Genomic DNA, 16,482 nt, shown 5'->3' with positions numbered 1-16,482 from the left:
ACTATCATTATCAAAAGTGTAGATTTAGTAACCTCTTTCAACTTGCTTGGGAAGATGAGTCATCTGACAGCTTAGTAGGTGGCTCTGGAGTAATGCTTAGCAGTGATACCAGGGATAACAATGGTATAATTGACAAAATAGGTGTATGTGGCTGAGACAGAAAGGGGTAGCCATCATAGCCAAGGACCATGCTGTTAGCGAAGTGAAATCAAGTATGTTTACTGATGTTCAATTAATTAACATGATAACATATCAGCATAAATAGGAAATATAATCAGACAATAAAAACAATATTTCATAAAAGAGGAAATTGTGAGATTTGTAATCCCCTCGAGGGGGCTTAGGCACCCCATTCCCAGTTAGCTGACATGGCAGATGTACTTTCATCCAACAAGGGAAACGCAAGGCCAGACACAGTTCTAAGTTTACGCCTCGTGCAGGCCCTTATTCCTGTAAACCACATAGCAGAGGGCAGTTCTAAAGTGCTTATAGATGAAAGTGCTTTCTAGGTTCTGCTGCTCAAATGCAGACCAGGGAGGTGCAGTCCAGGAGAACAAAAAGTGCTCTGTGCTTGAAAGAATAAGGCCATCACATGTCATCACATTTAAAATGCGACACATTGGTCGGAGCCAAGTTCAACTCAAAGGTTTAAGAACTTCACAAATGCAAAATGCATGTTTTAAGGACTCTATTGATGTACCGTACCATCTGTATTGTCTATGAGCTTCACCCTCTTTACGATCATACCAATAACCCCTTAGGGGAATTGGAGCAAAGCACATTCTCAAGAGGCTGTTCTTTGCGTGGTTCGGGAGGGACAAACTCAGGGAATCAGGTAGAATACCTTGGAAGTAAAGATTTGCAGCCCAGCTGCTTTGGTATTTGTTTTTAGGTCCCCGAGAGCCTGTTCCCATGAGTTTGTCTTTGATAGCTTCATTGATTATTTGCCTGTAATTCTCTGTGGTATGGTGTTATTAATCATTAGATGTTTTGCACTCACGGCCTTGATAAAGTTTGCCATGAGCTGGCCTTATACAGAGCCAAGCTCTTGGAATTTCTCAGAGAGCAGATGTTTCATTGAGCCAATTGGAGCCATTTTCGAAGTTTGCACCTTGAAACAAATTTGGCCCACAGGACAAATTCCTGCTTTGATAATTTAAATTCTAGTCTTATTTGTGATTGGGAAGTGCAGCATTGGAGTTCAAATAGGCGACGATAACAGATACATTACTGTTTATCTAGACACTTAAACACCACTGTCACAAATGTTAGTGTTGGCATCAGCTTGGTTGTCGCCACCATTAGTAGGGTGTTTGTGTTTTGGGATGAATGCAATGCTTCTCTTGACCTGACCCATCTTGCTTGTAAGATGTTTTGCCATCAATTTCAAAGAGCCTAGCTGGGCTTTCTTGCCCCCTCTTTTGTCAAGCAGAACACTGAGGTATTTAAAACTTGTTACTCTTTCTAGTCTTGCCTCTCCGATGAACCAGGAGCCCTTTTAATCAGGTATTTGACATAGATGTTTGTTTTAGCCTTTTTTAGGCTGATGGTAATATCATTTGTTGCACAGTATTGTTTGAGTGTATCCAGCAAGCTCTGAAGGCCAATTTGGGTGTTGTCAAGTATCACCATGTGATCTGAATATTGTAGAATTTGTATTTTCCGCTTCATCAGGCCACTGGGCAAATCCTTGGTACTATTAGATTACTTTATAAGTCTGCCATGCACAGACTAAAGAGCAAGGGGGCGAGGATGCAGCCCTGTTTCAGAACTTTATTGGTGTGGAATTTCTTTGAGGTTGCCAGTTAGCTGATAATTTGACTCTTACCCATGTGTTGCTGTATAACAAAGTGGTCGTCAGCCGAGAAGAGATATGCTTTTTAGTCGACAGTACCACTGTCGTCAACAGGACATGCTTTGTCGATGGAGTCATGATCGACAAAAGGGCCTTCTTTGTCGATGCAATGAGATGGACTTCACCTTCGATGGTGTTGTCTCTGTCGATGGATGTGCTTCACTATTGACTTTGTAGTTTTCATCTGTGATGTTGGTATTGTTGTCGATGGTACAGTAGCCTTTTGTCACTGGTGGTACGGTCTTTATCGATGGTATCAACAGGGTCTGTCGACAGACAGCTCAACATTGGTGTTCTATTCAAAGGCGATTTTTGCAAAAGTTGCTTTCTCTTGCCCTTCGGTGATGGAATTGATGATGATGGCAATTTTGTCCTCTGTCTTAGGAGAGAATATCCACACCAACTGGTGGTTTGGTTTCGAGTCTGGTAGTCTCTGTGACATTATAGTAATGGATCGAGGCACCCTCAGCACCACTGTGTGCCTAGATGTTCGAAAATATAGTTTCCTCATTTGGGGTGCTTCATTGGTTCAATTTGCAAGGTTTAGCAGGGTTGGAGAAATCTATATGACAACTACATTTGTTATAAATTTCATTCAATAAATAATTAATGCTAGTTAAGTGAACCCAGCTCCAATTGTAATTAAACTTATCTGTGATATGGGGTGTGTGCATGTTTAGGTTACTATGACTTGAAGCAATGTCTTACAATATTCAATGTATATATGCTAGAACAGAAAGGAAACACATTGGATTTTAAGTACACACATTCAAACTTGTGATCTAGTTTCATAATGAAACCAATTCCACAGAGACAAGAAATTCCACTCAGGCAATTTGTCAGAAATGTTTAAACCAAGCACTATGTAAAATCCAATCAACAACTGATAAAATAAAAATATTGAGCTTACGTTTTTCATCAGATTTGTCCTTTATGGCAATGGTATCATTGCTGAGAGAGACAGTTTGATAATTTAGTATATCTGCTCTCATCCCTGGAAACTTTGGAGAAGAAATGAGTCTTCCTTCATAGGAATATAAAAATAAGCTCCCACCATCAACTAGGAGAAAATGCCTGAAAGATAAAATAAAGTGTTACTTCACTGACTGAAAAATGTTCAAAGATATTTGCTGTTGAACATATTGATGTATGCCAATGGAAATATGTTGGTCGCAGTGCTTTTGTAAATTTATTTTTGAGGCTTTTCTAATGTAAGACAAAGTATGACCATGCTGAGGGCTTTGGGTGTTAATAAGGATCCAAACTGCATTTAACAAACTTAAGTTGCAATAGCAAAAGAATTACAACCAACAATTATTACTTACAGCAGGAGGGTAACTTCATTACAAGCCATACAATGCAGTGGCTTTTATGCCCATTATTTATCAACTGCTTTTCTCTCACTTGTGGGACTGTCAGTCCCACTCCTGTAAGAAGAAGCAGTGAGCAATGATAAACAAACTTAAATTATTGAACTACCCCAAGACCATTCTTCACTTATGTCCTGCTCCGCCTTTGCCCTTTTTCTAGAAGTATAACAACAATGTACGCAGACTAGACAGAGGGGATGGGTGGCCCAGTGGAATTGGACTAGGGAGTACAGAAACCAATAGGACAACAGTGAGAAGATGCCAAACCAAACAAAACTGTCAGTGCTCTTACATGCTGATGGTAGTGCACATGTTGCTAGCCAGATTGAATGCACCAGAGGTCTGTTGCGGTAGGGGCTGTCTCCCTGTTAAGGCTTGGAATTTGCTAATATCACAAGCCATATTATTTCCCTCCAACACAGTGACTCAGTTTGACCATTCTGACATAAGATAAAGACTAGGGATTGGGTGTCCCTCCGCAAATTTGAGCCATAAATATGTCCTCACCCAGCTGCTTAGCATATTGTGAAGCCACCAGTCCTCAGCAGCAAAGGACAAAAGAGAGCAGTTTGGTGGCTAGGATCAAAGAGAAAAATGGGACCCCCAAGGTAACCTACTCACAATATACTCAAAACTTCCAAACAGAGAAACACAGAGTCCAGGTAATTTTAAAAAAAGGAGAGCATTGGCAGAGGTGTTGTTCATCCAACCAAGAGGGGAACAGGTTACACCACCTAGAAGGCAAATTATGTTTGGTGCTACAATAAAGTGTAAAGAGGGGGACAGACAGAAGGATAACCGGGTAGACTGCAGCTAGAAGATAGATATGATGGCTGGTGATCTGATGCATTCTATCTTCTGTCTTATAGACAATTACTACTTACCCTTGAGGGAAAAGAGGATAAGTGACCTGGTATATTAAAGAGCACAGAAAAAAATATATAAAGTCACTGAAAAAAAAACAAAGATTACAGGGTCATTATAATTTGGTTCAGATTTTACACATACACAAAACCATAGAAATTCAGCAGTTACAGTTATCTAAAGTAACTATCACTCGTGCCCTAAGGTAACTATAAGTGGTGACCCCGCCATTCACAGTTTTCTCAACAATAATTTCACTACAAACGATTGAGTGATTTTACCAACGACGTCATAGAAGATGTCTTGATGTGGGGTACTTAGCTGTGCATAATGAGGGCGCAAGTTATAGTTACCCTAGGGCTCAAGTTACAGTTACTGGAGGCAGGTCTAACTATAAATCTGGAATTTCCATGGTTCTGGGAGTGTAAAACGTGAACCTAACTAAAACGTCCCCGTAATCTTTATTTTTTCAGTGAATTTCTAAGGTTTAAAATTTTTTTTAGTTCCTAACTATAACGTCCCTGTAATTTATTTATTTTTTTTCCAGTGAATTTATACGATTTTTAATGCTACTACGTAACTATAACGTCCCTGTAACCTGGGCGTGTGAGTGGTTGTGTGAATGTGTGGTGGGTGTAAGTGTGTGTGTGTGTGTGTGTGTGGGGGGGGGTGAGAGTGAGTGTGTGGGGGGGGTGAGAGTGTGTGTGTGAGACTGGCTGTGTAGGTGTGTGAGTGGTTTGTGGGTTTGCTAGTGGGTGTGTGAGTGGCTATATCGGTGTGTGAGTGGCTGTGTGGTTAAGTGGGTGTGTGACTGGCTGTGTGAGTCTGAGTAGGCGTGTAAGTGGTTTTGTGAGTCTGTGAGTGCATGTGTGAGTGACTGTATGGGTGTGTGTGTGTGTGTGTGTGTGTGTGTGTGTGTGTGTGTGTTGTGTCGGTGTGTCAGTGTGTCAGTGCTGTGTGGATCTGTGAGAAAGTGTGAGAGTGGTTTTCTGGGTCTATGAGTAGTTGTGTGAGTGATTGTGTTTTTTAAAATTGGGTCCTGGATCCACAGATCCAGCAGAATCCATGAGGATCAAGGTGGACCCACGGATCTTCATGCTAAAAAAAGGAAAAGGTAAGGGTACCTCTAGTCTCAACCCCTTCTATCACTTTTACGTTTTAGTTTCCCAGCTGGGAATAGAGTACCAATGCGCAAAATGGCGGTTGCAACTTTCCTCTCAGGTTGCGGCTATCCATTCATGGCATTGCTATTGGCACATGGATCAGAGAATCCACCAGAATCCACTTCTCTAGGTATACATAACTCCAAAACTACTGAACAGATTACAACAAATTACAAAAAGTACTCTTTCTGGACCAAGATCTAGTTTTCTAACACATTTGGTGTAATTCCATTAAGTGCTGTTGGACTACCCCGCCTTTTCTATGCACCACTTGACGGATCACCCCAAAACTTTAGAGACAGCAAGCTGAAGTGACTGGCATACTAATTTGAAACGTCTCTGAAGTTATTATCGAAAGAAAAAATGCTTTTCCTATAGAAACTAGGTCCTAACTATAACTACGGACTGGCAACCGCCAGCAGATAATATAAATATAGATATATATATATATATATACTAATATATATATGGAAAATGTCACTTACCCAGTGTACATCTGTTTGAGGCATGAGACGCTGCAGATTCCCACGCTGTGCATTATCTTGGCATCTAGAGTTGGGCTCGGAGTGTTACAAGTTGTTTTTCTTCGAAGAAGTCTTTTCGAGTCACGGGACCGAGTGACTCCTCCCTTTCGGCTCCAGTGCGCATGGGCGTCGACTCCATCTTAGATTGTTTTCCCCGCAAAGGGTGAGGTAGGAGTTGTGAGTATACTAGAGGTGCCCTTGCAGTGGAGTAGTAATGTATGTACATAGTGTGTATTAAAATAATATGTATTTACATATTTACAATTCATGCAAATAAAAACGGCTACAGGCTCCCGGGGAGGTGGGAGGGCGCATGTGAGTCTGCAGCGTCTCATGCCACAAACAATGTACACTGGGTAAGTGACATTTTCCGTTCGGTGGCATGTGTAGCTGCAGATACACATGCTGTGCATAAACTACAAAGCAGTAATCTCCCCAAAAGCGGTGGTTAGCCTGTAGGAGTTGAAGTTGTCTGAAATAATGTTCTTAATACAGCCTGTCCTACTGTGGCTTGTTTTGTTGCTAACGCGTCTACACAGTAATGCTTAGTAAATGTATGAGGCGTAGACCAGGTGGCTGCCTTACAAATTTCTGTCATTGGTATATTTCCACGAAAAGCCATTGTGGCGCCCTTTTTTCTGGTGGAATGTGCTCTTGGTGTAATAGGAAATTCTCTTTTTGCTTTAAGGTAACAGGTTTGAATGCATTTAACTATCTATCTGGCAATGCCTTGTTTGGATATAGGGTTGCCTGCATGAGGTTTTTGGAAAGCTACAAACAATTGTTTTGTTTTACGAAAATTTTTGTTCTGTCAATGTAATACATTAGTGCTCTCTTTATGTCTAATAATGTATGCAAGGCCCTTTCAGCTACTGAGTCTGGTTGTGGAAAGAAGACTGGGAGTTCCACAGTTTGGTTTAGATGGAATGGTGATATGACCTTTGGTAAGAATTTTGGATTTGTACGGAGAACCACTTTATGTTTATGTATTTGTATAAAGGGTTCTTGAATAGTAAATGTTTGTATTTCACTCACTCTTCTAAGTGATGTGATAGCTATTAGAAAGGTTACTTTCCAAGTCAGATATTGGATTTGACAAGAATGCATGGGTTCGAATGGTGGGCCCATAAGTCGTGTTAATACAATATTAAGGTTCCACGAAGGTACTGGTGGCGTCCTTGGGGGTATGATTCATTTTAGTCCTTCCATAAATGCTTTAATGACTGGGATTCTAAAAAGTTATGTTATATGTGTAATCTGCAGATAGGCAGATATTGCAGTGAGATGGATTTTAATGGAAGAGAATGCACGATTAGACTTTTGTAAGTGTAATAAATAGCTTACAGTGTCCTTTGTGGAGGCATGTAGTGGTTGAATTTGATTAGTGTGGCAGTAGCAAACTAATCTTTTCCATTTGTTTGCGTAACAATGTCTTGTTGTAGGTTTTCTCGCTTGTTTAATGACCTCCATACACTCTTGTGGAAGATTTAAATGTCCAAATTCTAAGACTTCAGGAGCCAGATTGCTAGATTGAGCGATGCTGGATTTGGGTGTCTGATCTGTTGTTTGTGTTGTGTTAACAGGTCTGGTCTGTTTGGTAGTTTGATGTGGGGTACTACTGATCAATCCAACAGTGTTGTGTACCACAGTTGGCGAGCCCAGGTTGGTGCTATTATTATTAGTTGGAGTTTGTTTTGACTTAGTTTGTTGGCCAGATAAGGAATGAGTGGGAGAGGGGGGGAAAGCGTAAGCAAATATCCCTGACCATCTGATCCATGGAGCATTGCCCTTGGCCTGAGGGTGTGGGTATCTGGACGCAAAGTTTTGGCATTCTACGTTTTCTTTTGTTGCGAATAGGTCTATGTTTGGTGTTCCCCAGCGGTGGAAGTGATCCTGTAGGATCTGGGGATGTATTTCCCATTCGTGAGTTTGCTGGTGATCTCGACTGAGACTGTCGGCTAACTGATTCTGAATGCCTGGTATGTATTGTGCTATTATGCGAATGTGGTTGTGAATTGCACAATGCCAAATCCTTTGTGCTAAGAGACACAGTTGTGACGAGTGTCCCCCCCCCTGTTTGTTGCGATAGTACATTGTTGTCATGTTGTCTGTCTTGACAAGAATGTGTTTGTGGGCTATTAGTGGTTGAAACGCTTTTAATGCTAGAAATACCGCTAGCAGTTCCAAGTGATTTATGTGAAGTAGTTTTTGTTGATACATTGACCTTGTATGCTGTGATTGTTGAGGTGTGCTCCCCACCCAACCATGGAAGCATCTGTCGTTATAATAGCTTGAGGCACTGGGTCTTGGAATGGCCGCCCTTTGTTTACATTTATAGGGTTCCACCATTGAAGCGAAGTGTGTATTTGGCGGTCTATCAACCCTAGATCTTGAAGTTGACCCTGGGCTTGTGTCCATTGTTTTGCTAGGCACTGTTGTAAGGGCCGCATGTGTAATCTTACGTTTGGGACAATGGCTATGCATGAGGACATCATGCCTAGTAGTTTCATTACAAACTTTACCGTGTAGTGTTGGTTTGGTTGTATGCTTGATCTTACATTTTGGAAACGATTGGACTCTTTGTGGACTTGGAGTGGCAATTGCCCTTTGTGTGTTGAGTGTTGCTCCCAAGTATTGTTGTATATTGGATGGTTGCAGATGTGATTTTTGGTAATTTATAGAGAACCCTGGTTTGTGTAGAGTTTCTATGACGTATTGCGTGTGAAATTGACATTGTTGTTGAGTGTTGGCTTTTATTAGCCAGTCGTCCAAATATGGGAATACGTGCATGTGCTGTCTCCTTATGTGAGCGGCTACTACTGCTAGGCATTTTGTGAATACTCTGGGGGCTGTTGTTATTCCGAATGGTAGCAATTTGAATTGATAGTGTTTGCCTTGCATTACAAACCTTAGGTATTTTCTGTGAGAAGGATGGATGGGTAAGTGGAAATACGCATCCTTGAGATACAATGTTGTCATGTATTCCTCCTTTTTTAGTAAGGGAACTACGTCTTGAAGTGTTACCATGTGGAAATGATCTGATTTGATGAAGAGATTCAGGGGGTCATTCTGACCCTGGCCGGCGGCGGAAGCCGGCGGCCTGGCTGGGACCGCCAGAATACCGCTGCGCGGTCAAAAGACCGCCGCAGGTATTCTGGGTTTCCCGCTGGGCTGGCGGGCGACTGCCAGAAGGCCGCCCGCCAGCCCAGCGGGAAACACCCTTCCATGAGGATGCCGACTCCGAATGGAGCCGGCGGAGTGGAAGGGATGTGACGGGTGCAGTTGCAGACACTGAAAATCATGGTGGGGCCCTCTTACGGGGGCCCCACGACACCCCATACCGCCATCCTGTTCCTGGCGGCCAAAAACGCCAGGAACAGGATGGCGGTATGGGGGTCGGAATCCCAAGCTGCGCCGCCATGGAGGATTCCCCAGGGCAGCGGAAAACCGGCAGTACACCGCCAGTTTTCCGTTTCTGACCTCGGCTGTACCGCCGCGGTCAGAATGCCCAAGGGAGCACCGCCAGCCTGTTGGCGGTGCTCCCGCGGTCGTTGGCCCTGGCGGTTTTTACCGCCAGGGTCAGAATGACCCCCTCAGTGTTCTAAGATCTAAGATAGGTCTTAACGTTTTGTCCTTTTTTGGAATGAGGAAATATAGTGAGTAGACGCCTGTTCCTTTTTGGTGATTGAATACGAGCTCTATTGATGGTTTTGGTAGTAGTGCTTGGACCTCTATTTGTAATAGAGGTAAGTGTTGTTGAGACAGTCTGTGCGTTTGTGGTGGCACAACTGGAGGGAATGTTGTGAATTCCATGCAATAACCATGTTGGGTAATTGATAGGACCCATGTGTCTGTGGTAATATGTGTCCAGTTTTGGTAGTATGTGGTTAGCCTCCCCCCCCCCCACTGGTGACAAGTGTTGGGGTGTTGTGACATTGAAGTCACTGCTTGCTCTGGCTTGGTTTGGCTGGTTGGAATTTTCCCCTTCCTTTTGGGAATTGTCCTGTATATGAACCACAAACCCCCCCCCACCTTTGGTATTGTGATTAATAGGTGGGTCTGGTTTGAAAGGTGGAAGGTTCAGATGTTTTTTGCAGAAACCCCCCTCTGAATTGTGGTTTCCTAAAGGTGCCTCTGACTTGTGGGGAATAGAGCGCGCCCATGGCTTTGGCCTTGTCCGTGTCTTTTTTCCATTTTTTCAATGGCAGTATCGACTTCCGGCCCAAACAACTGTTGCTGATTAAATGGCATATTTAACACCGCTTGTTGAATCTCTGGCTTGAATCCAGAACTCCGCAGCCATGCATGCCTACGAATGGTTACAGCCGTGTTGACAGTCCGTGCTGCCGTATCTGCCGAGTCTAGTGCGGACCTTATCTGGTTGTTAGAGATTGCCTGTCCCTCTTAAAATACTTGCTGGGCACGTTTTTGGTGTTCCTTGGGCAAGCGCTGTATGATGTCTTGCATCTCGTCCCAGTGTGCCCTGTCATAGCGTGCAAGCAGGGCTTGTGAATTCGCAATTCGCCATTGATTGGCTGCTTGTGATGCCACTCGCTTGCCTGCAGCGTCGAATTTCCGAATTTCTTTGTCAGGTGGTGGAGCATCTCCTGACGATTGAGTTTGCTCTTTTCCTTGCTGCCCCTACAACCACTGAGTCTGGTGTGAGCTGCTGTGTTATGAACACTGGATCTGTTGGGGGTGGTTTGTACTTTTTTTCAACTCTAGGCGTGATAGCTCTTCCCTTTACAGGCTCCTGGAAGACCTGTTGCGCGTGCTTGAGCATGCCCGGGAGCATTGGCAGGCTTTGATATGATGCGTGGGTGGATGCCAGAGTGTTAAAAAGGAAGTCATCCTCCATTGGCTGTGTGTGCATTGCTACGTTGTGGAACGTAGCTGCCCTGGATAGTACCTGCATATATGTAGTACTGTCTTCTGGTGGTGTGGGCTTGGTTGGATAACATTCTGGGCTGTTATCCGATACTGGTGGATCATATAAATCCCATGCTTCAGCATCATCTTGGGTCATCCCAGTATGTGTGGGTGACTGCATTATAGGTGTTCCCACTGGTAACAATTGTGGTGAGTGCAGTGGGGATGGTTGTGGTGAGAACATTGGTGGTGGTGATTTGTCTCTAACCACTTTGGCTGCATTTCTGTTTCCTGAAATGCAAGCTTCCTTTTCAATTTGAATGGAGGTAAAGTCTGAATCTTGCCAGTCTCTTTTTGGATGTGTAACCTCTGTTGTGTATGGTCAGGTTCTTCCATACCTAACTCTTGCTCAAATCAATGTCTTTCCTTGAGTTGCATAGAAAGTCCTTGCTCTTCTGTATAAGAGCTTCTTTTCGGCTCCGAGGCCGCTTTTTTCGGTACCAAAGTTTCTGCCGTTAGAGTCTTTTTCGGTTCCGAGGAGATTTTTCGGGGTTTTGTCGATTCGATCACTCGGTGTCAAAATCGTTCAGTGCCGGATTCTCTGCCGGAGTCGGAAGTCCTCGGCAACTCCTTGGACTTTTTCGGTGCCGATGTTTGGTCACCTTCCTTTCGGTGGGTTGAGCCATGGCCTGCTGGCAGTGGCATCCCAATGGCCTTAAGTATCTTAGTGTGACCCTGAGTTTGGGACGGGGCAGGTTTACTCACGGTTTGTAGCACCGTCAAGGGTTGTTCACTGTCGGATTCATCCGATTCCGTCTCTTGGATGGATATTCTTTCCTCCTCCTCGACGTCGAGCTGTTCTTTCGGTTTCGACGCCATTTGCAGTCTTCTTGCTCGTCGATCTCTCAAGGTCTTCTTTGATCAAAACATCCGGCAAGCTTCACAAGTATCCTCTCTGTGTTCGGGTGACAATCACAGATCACAGACCCGGTGCTGGTCTGTATAAGGATACTTTGAGTGACACTTAGGACAGAAACGGAAGGGGGTCTGGTCCATTAGTCTGGGACGACAGGTGTGGTTGGGCCAACCAGGCCTCGGTGAAGAGTGGGAGCACCGAAGGACCACCGAATCGGTTTTGATGTTGGTGCCGATACACTAACACTAACCCGGTACCGAGCGATAACAATACCGGCAAATTTTTGATACTTTAGCTAACTTTGCCGATTCGAAATACGAAGCGAAGAGGAACACGTCCGAATCCGATGGCAGAAAGAAAACAATCTAAGATGGAGCCAACGCCCATGCGCAATGGAGCCGAAAGGGAGGAGTCACTCGGTCCCATGACTCTAAAAGACTTCTTCGAAGAAAAACAACTTGTAACACTCCGAGCCCAATACTAGATGTCCGGATAATGCACAGCATGTGTATCTGCAGCTACACATGCCACCGAACATATACATATATATATATATATATATATATATATATATATATATATACACACACACACACACACACACACACACACACACACACCTTTTAATTTCCCCAGGTGTCAGACTGAATCTGGAAGATTTTTGCGTGAGCAGTACCCCTAAGAGCTGTTATATTGCTTTGATCAGTTTCACTCATCGGCGTCAGTGGAGCCAGAAGTGACAGCACAGTCACCTATTTAGGAGCCATCTAGGTGTGCAGACGTCAGTTACTTTTCATGACTTTCCATGCTAGGAGCACATAGCCATGCAGTGAACTGACGAATGTGTGTCCAAACTAGGGCCCTGAAAAGGAGAATCCCTGACCCTATAAATCTGTCTGCAGAGCGGGGAGTTATGGGCAGGTCTGTAAGGAGTCTGCAGATAGATAATGACTCTACAAGATAATGCGTTACCGAAGGTAAGTAACTTGTTCATCTGATAGAGACTTCTAGCTGCAGATTCCATACCTTTGAATAGATACCAAAGCAATACTATCCCGGCTGTGGGCTGCAGACAAATTTCCTACACTAAGACGTTCAGCAGGACCGAATAGACGAAATGCCCATCCATGTGGACCGGACTGTCGAGACAGTAGTGTTTGGCAAAAGTGTGCCCAGATGCCCACGCTGCTACCTGCAGATGTGCAGGGCTTGCTCTCCACGTGCCAACGCCATGGGCCCTTGAGCCCTCAGGAGGCTGCTTCTTGGCCAGGGTGTAGCAGATCGTAATACAGAGAAAGAGCCAGGGTGGAACGGTTTGCTTCCATAGTGCTTGACCATCCTTTGCTTCAACATACCCCACGAAGAGTTGGTCATCCACCCGGAACTCTTTTGTGCAGTCCAGGTAGAATGACAATGCTCTTTGTGGGTGCAGAAGGAGACCCTCCTCTTTTTTAGAGGGATGTGGAGGAGCGTAAAAGGTGGGCATGGTGACAGACTGTCCAAAAAGAAATAGGGGGCCCCACTTTCAGAAGGAAAGAGGATATGGTGCAAAGCACCACTTTGACTGGGAACACAGTTAGATAAGGAGGCTTGGATGATAAAGCCTGTAACTCACTCACCTTCCGGGTTCCACTGAGGCATGATAAAGGGAGAAACATATGTACAAGCCCTCTGAGAAACCTTTTTACAGTATGTGACTTAAATAAAGAGCCTTGGTCAGGCAGTCACAGGATGGCGGACAGATCAGAGAGATAAACCTTAAGAGTGCCCTGAGCAGAGCCCTGCTGGGCAAGGGTAAGAATGAATAGAAGAATATCAGAGAGAGGCAGAAATAGGGTCAATAGAATGTTCTGTACCAATATACTTAACAAATTGTTGCCATCGGCAGGCATGTACCATCTTGGTGGAGGGATGCCTGACTGGAAGAATACCATTACAGACTTTCGGAAGGAAGGTCAAAAGCTATCAACTGTTGCCGCTCAATCTCCACGCAAGAAGGCAGAGAGTTGACAGGTTCGGGGGGAGAAGTTTCTCCAGCAGCTGTGACAGTAGATCCTCCCAAAGGGGCAGCCTGATTGGACGATTGATGCTAATTTTCAGGAGCTCTGGATACCAGACTCTCTGTGCCAAGTCCAAAGCCACCAGAATGACTTGGGCCCAGTTGTTCTTGACCTTCTTGAGAACTCTGGGCATAAGTGGGAAAGGCGTACCGGAGATCTGAATTCCACTCGAGATGAAAAGCATTCTGAGCGATAGCCACCTTGGAAACTCCAGCACAAAAATCCACTGACATTGCGCATTCTCTTTGGAGGCTAACAGTTCTAACCAAGTCTCTCCTCACTGCTGTAAGAGTCCTTGCGCCACCTCCGAATGGAGATGACATTTGTGATCCACTAGGCTTCAAGGGCTTAGTTCGTCCTCTCTGGCGTTCAGAGAACCCGCCAGGTGTTGAACCACCAGGGTTATGTCCTGCTGTTCCAGCTTTGTCCAGATACTTCTGGCCTCTTGACAAAGGATCCACAACCCAACTCCACCCTGCTTGTTGCAGTACCACATGGTGGTGGTGTTGGCTATGAACACCTGCACTATCTTCCCCTAGACAGAGGGAAGAAATGCTTTCAATGCTAGTCAGATCGCACAGAGCTCAAGCAAGCTGACGTGGAGTCTGAATTCGGATCTCCACCTCTCCCAGATGTGCGCCCCATCCCAGGAGTGATGTATCTGTCACTACTGTCAGGTCTGGTTGGGGAAGGGAGAGAAGTATGCCTTTGACCCAATCACAGTTCATTAGCCACCAGTACAGGTCGTTGGCACATTTATAGTGACCTCCAGTAAATGCAGGAGGTCTGCTTTACTCTCAAAGTAGGAGACAAAAGCCTGGGGTAAGCCTGCCATCAACAGTCAATCATCGAGATGAGGGTAGACTGATACTCCTAATCTCTGCAGATGAGCTGTGACCACTGCCATCACCTCGGTGAACACCTGAGGTGCACAGGTATGTGTGTGTGTATATATATATATATATATATATATATATATATATATATATATAGTTCCTCTGGGTTCTATCTTCTTCCCCCTCAAAGATCGAAATTCACTATCATGCCGATGACACACAACTAACTGTAATTGAAAGACTCCTCTACTCCAAGCATCCCACGTCTCAAAGTTGTCTGAACTTCATCCAGACCTTGATATTCAGCACCTATCTGAATCTTAACACTACTGAAATCGAATTCCTGTTAACAAAGAACAACAAGCAACAACTAATTCAAATCTGATTAAATTACATGTGATTAGATAGATTTGAAAAACAACTTTCACCCAATGCCATTCCCTCTGATTTACCCACAGTTCCTATTTCACACTCAAGCAAAATATTGTCAACAAAAGCAAGACAACCTTGTGCCAGCTCTATCTACTAAATAAGGGTAACTGGTCATCCCAGAAAGCTAGTTGAGAACAGCCCTCATTCTCGCATATCTTTATGGTGGCAATGTATTCATCAATGGCACCCCAGACTCTACACTGGCTACCCTTAAGGCCACCCTATTCTGCAAAATGTCTCATTGAGGGTCTGAAGAAATATGATCTCATCACTTCCACCACGAAGGAACTCCATTAGCTCCTACTGTTGGCCAGTACCACCTTCAAAACCAACAATGTCTTCTATAAAGCCATGCTGATCAACACTCCTGACTACATGGCCAACAAGTCCAATTCTCAGCAAGCAGCCAGGACACTATCAGACTGGAGATGAAGTACTGAAAAAAAAAGACAAAACATGCAACAGACTTTCTCCATCTACTCACATGAAATCAGGAAAGATATCTACGTAACCACCAGACACCTGCAACCGTGCTCCAAATTAGGAAAGAGCTACAGACTCACCTCTTTAAATAACACTACATCATGATGCAGTAACAGTCCACACACAAACAAACCATCATACCACAAGTTGTCTATTTTTGCCTTTGACACAGTACAGTGCTCCACTGCTTATCAGCTAGGTATGTGCTATATAAATACCACAGATATGCATACCTACATAAATACGGATTAGTAACAAATTGGGGCGAAGGTGTTTATGACAACAGCGCACACCAAGACCACCTGCCCGTGACCCGTATGAAGGAAGTTGATCCTTGTCACCAGAGTCTGACACAACAGTTGTGAATCTATATGGTTGGAGCATGTGTGAGGACCAATGCTATTGCACCTGTGCTTTAATGGCTTCAAGAGGCAACACCAAATGGGCAACTATGACCTGGGCAACGTGCTAACAATGTTGGAGTTGCTTCAGGTGTGAGCCCAAAAGGCAAGCTTCAATGGGGTATCCCCTTTGAATGGCAAATAATGGACACACACAAGAGCGGCTGCTCTTTTGTTCAAGTAGGCGGGTTGGTGTTGGGGACAGAAGGGGAAAAGAGTTGCAAAACTGGATTTTCGGTGGGCATGTAGCCACACTTCTAGGGTAAGATACCAAGCACCATACACCAATAGAGGGGTTCTGCCATTTCGAGAGTGGGCATAACAATCCATCCTGGGATGGGTAGTTGCCACATATTGCAGGCAGTTGTCATCAAACGAGAACGGACCTGGTAGCCCATTGGTTAGTAACCATAGCATTCCTGAGGACACTTTCTCTACATATCTATAGCACTCCAAACTCAGGCCACATCTGGACTGGAGAAAGGACTGAAAAAGCACTGCCCTGCTGTTCCCTGGATCTGGTAAGAAAGGCTGCATCAATTGCTGGACTACACCGGCTGATCCTTGGGCTAACAAAGAGAGGAAGGACTGTACCTATGATACCTGGCTTGTGGGAAAGTCACTTCAGATAGAAGAGGTGAACTCCAAGAATCAGTTGGCTGACTCCCTCTTACAGCTCCAGGGCCACATAAGCTGAAGAATCCACATT

The 16,482-nt window shown here is 44.4% G+C and overlaps 1 protein-coding gene across 3 annotated transcripts in view; it reads right to left on the bottom strand.

Moving 5' to 3' along the window:
* Positions 1-16,482, bottom strand: part of IFT80 (intraflagellar transport 80) — a 543,739-nt gene that overhangs the window by 163,833 nt on the left and 363,424 nt on the right. For all 3 annotated transcript variants that reach the window (XM_069213254.1, XM_069213255.1, XM_069213256.1), the window contains exon 12: positions 2,766-2,929. In XM_069213254.1, coding sequence (XP_069069355.1) covers positions 2,766-2,929 — 164 coding nt within the window. The remainder of the gene's footprint in view (positions 1-2,765; positions 2,930-16,482) is intronic.

Source organism: Pleurodeles waltl, chromosome 11, assembly GCF_031143425.1.
Source record: "Pleurodeles waltl isolate 20211129_DDA chromosome 11, aPleWal1.hap1.20221129, whole genome shotgun sequence".
NCBI classification, from domain to species: domain Eukaryota; kingdom Metazoa; phylum Chordata; class Amphibia; order Caudata; family Salamandridae; genus Pleurodeles; species Pleurodeles waltl.
This window is presented reverse-complemented; position numbering and strand designations above follow the sequence as displayed.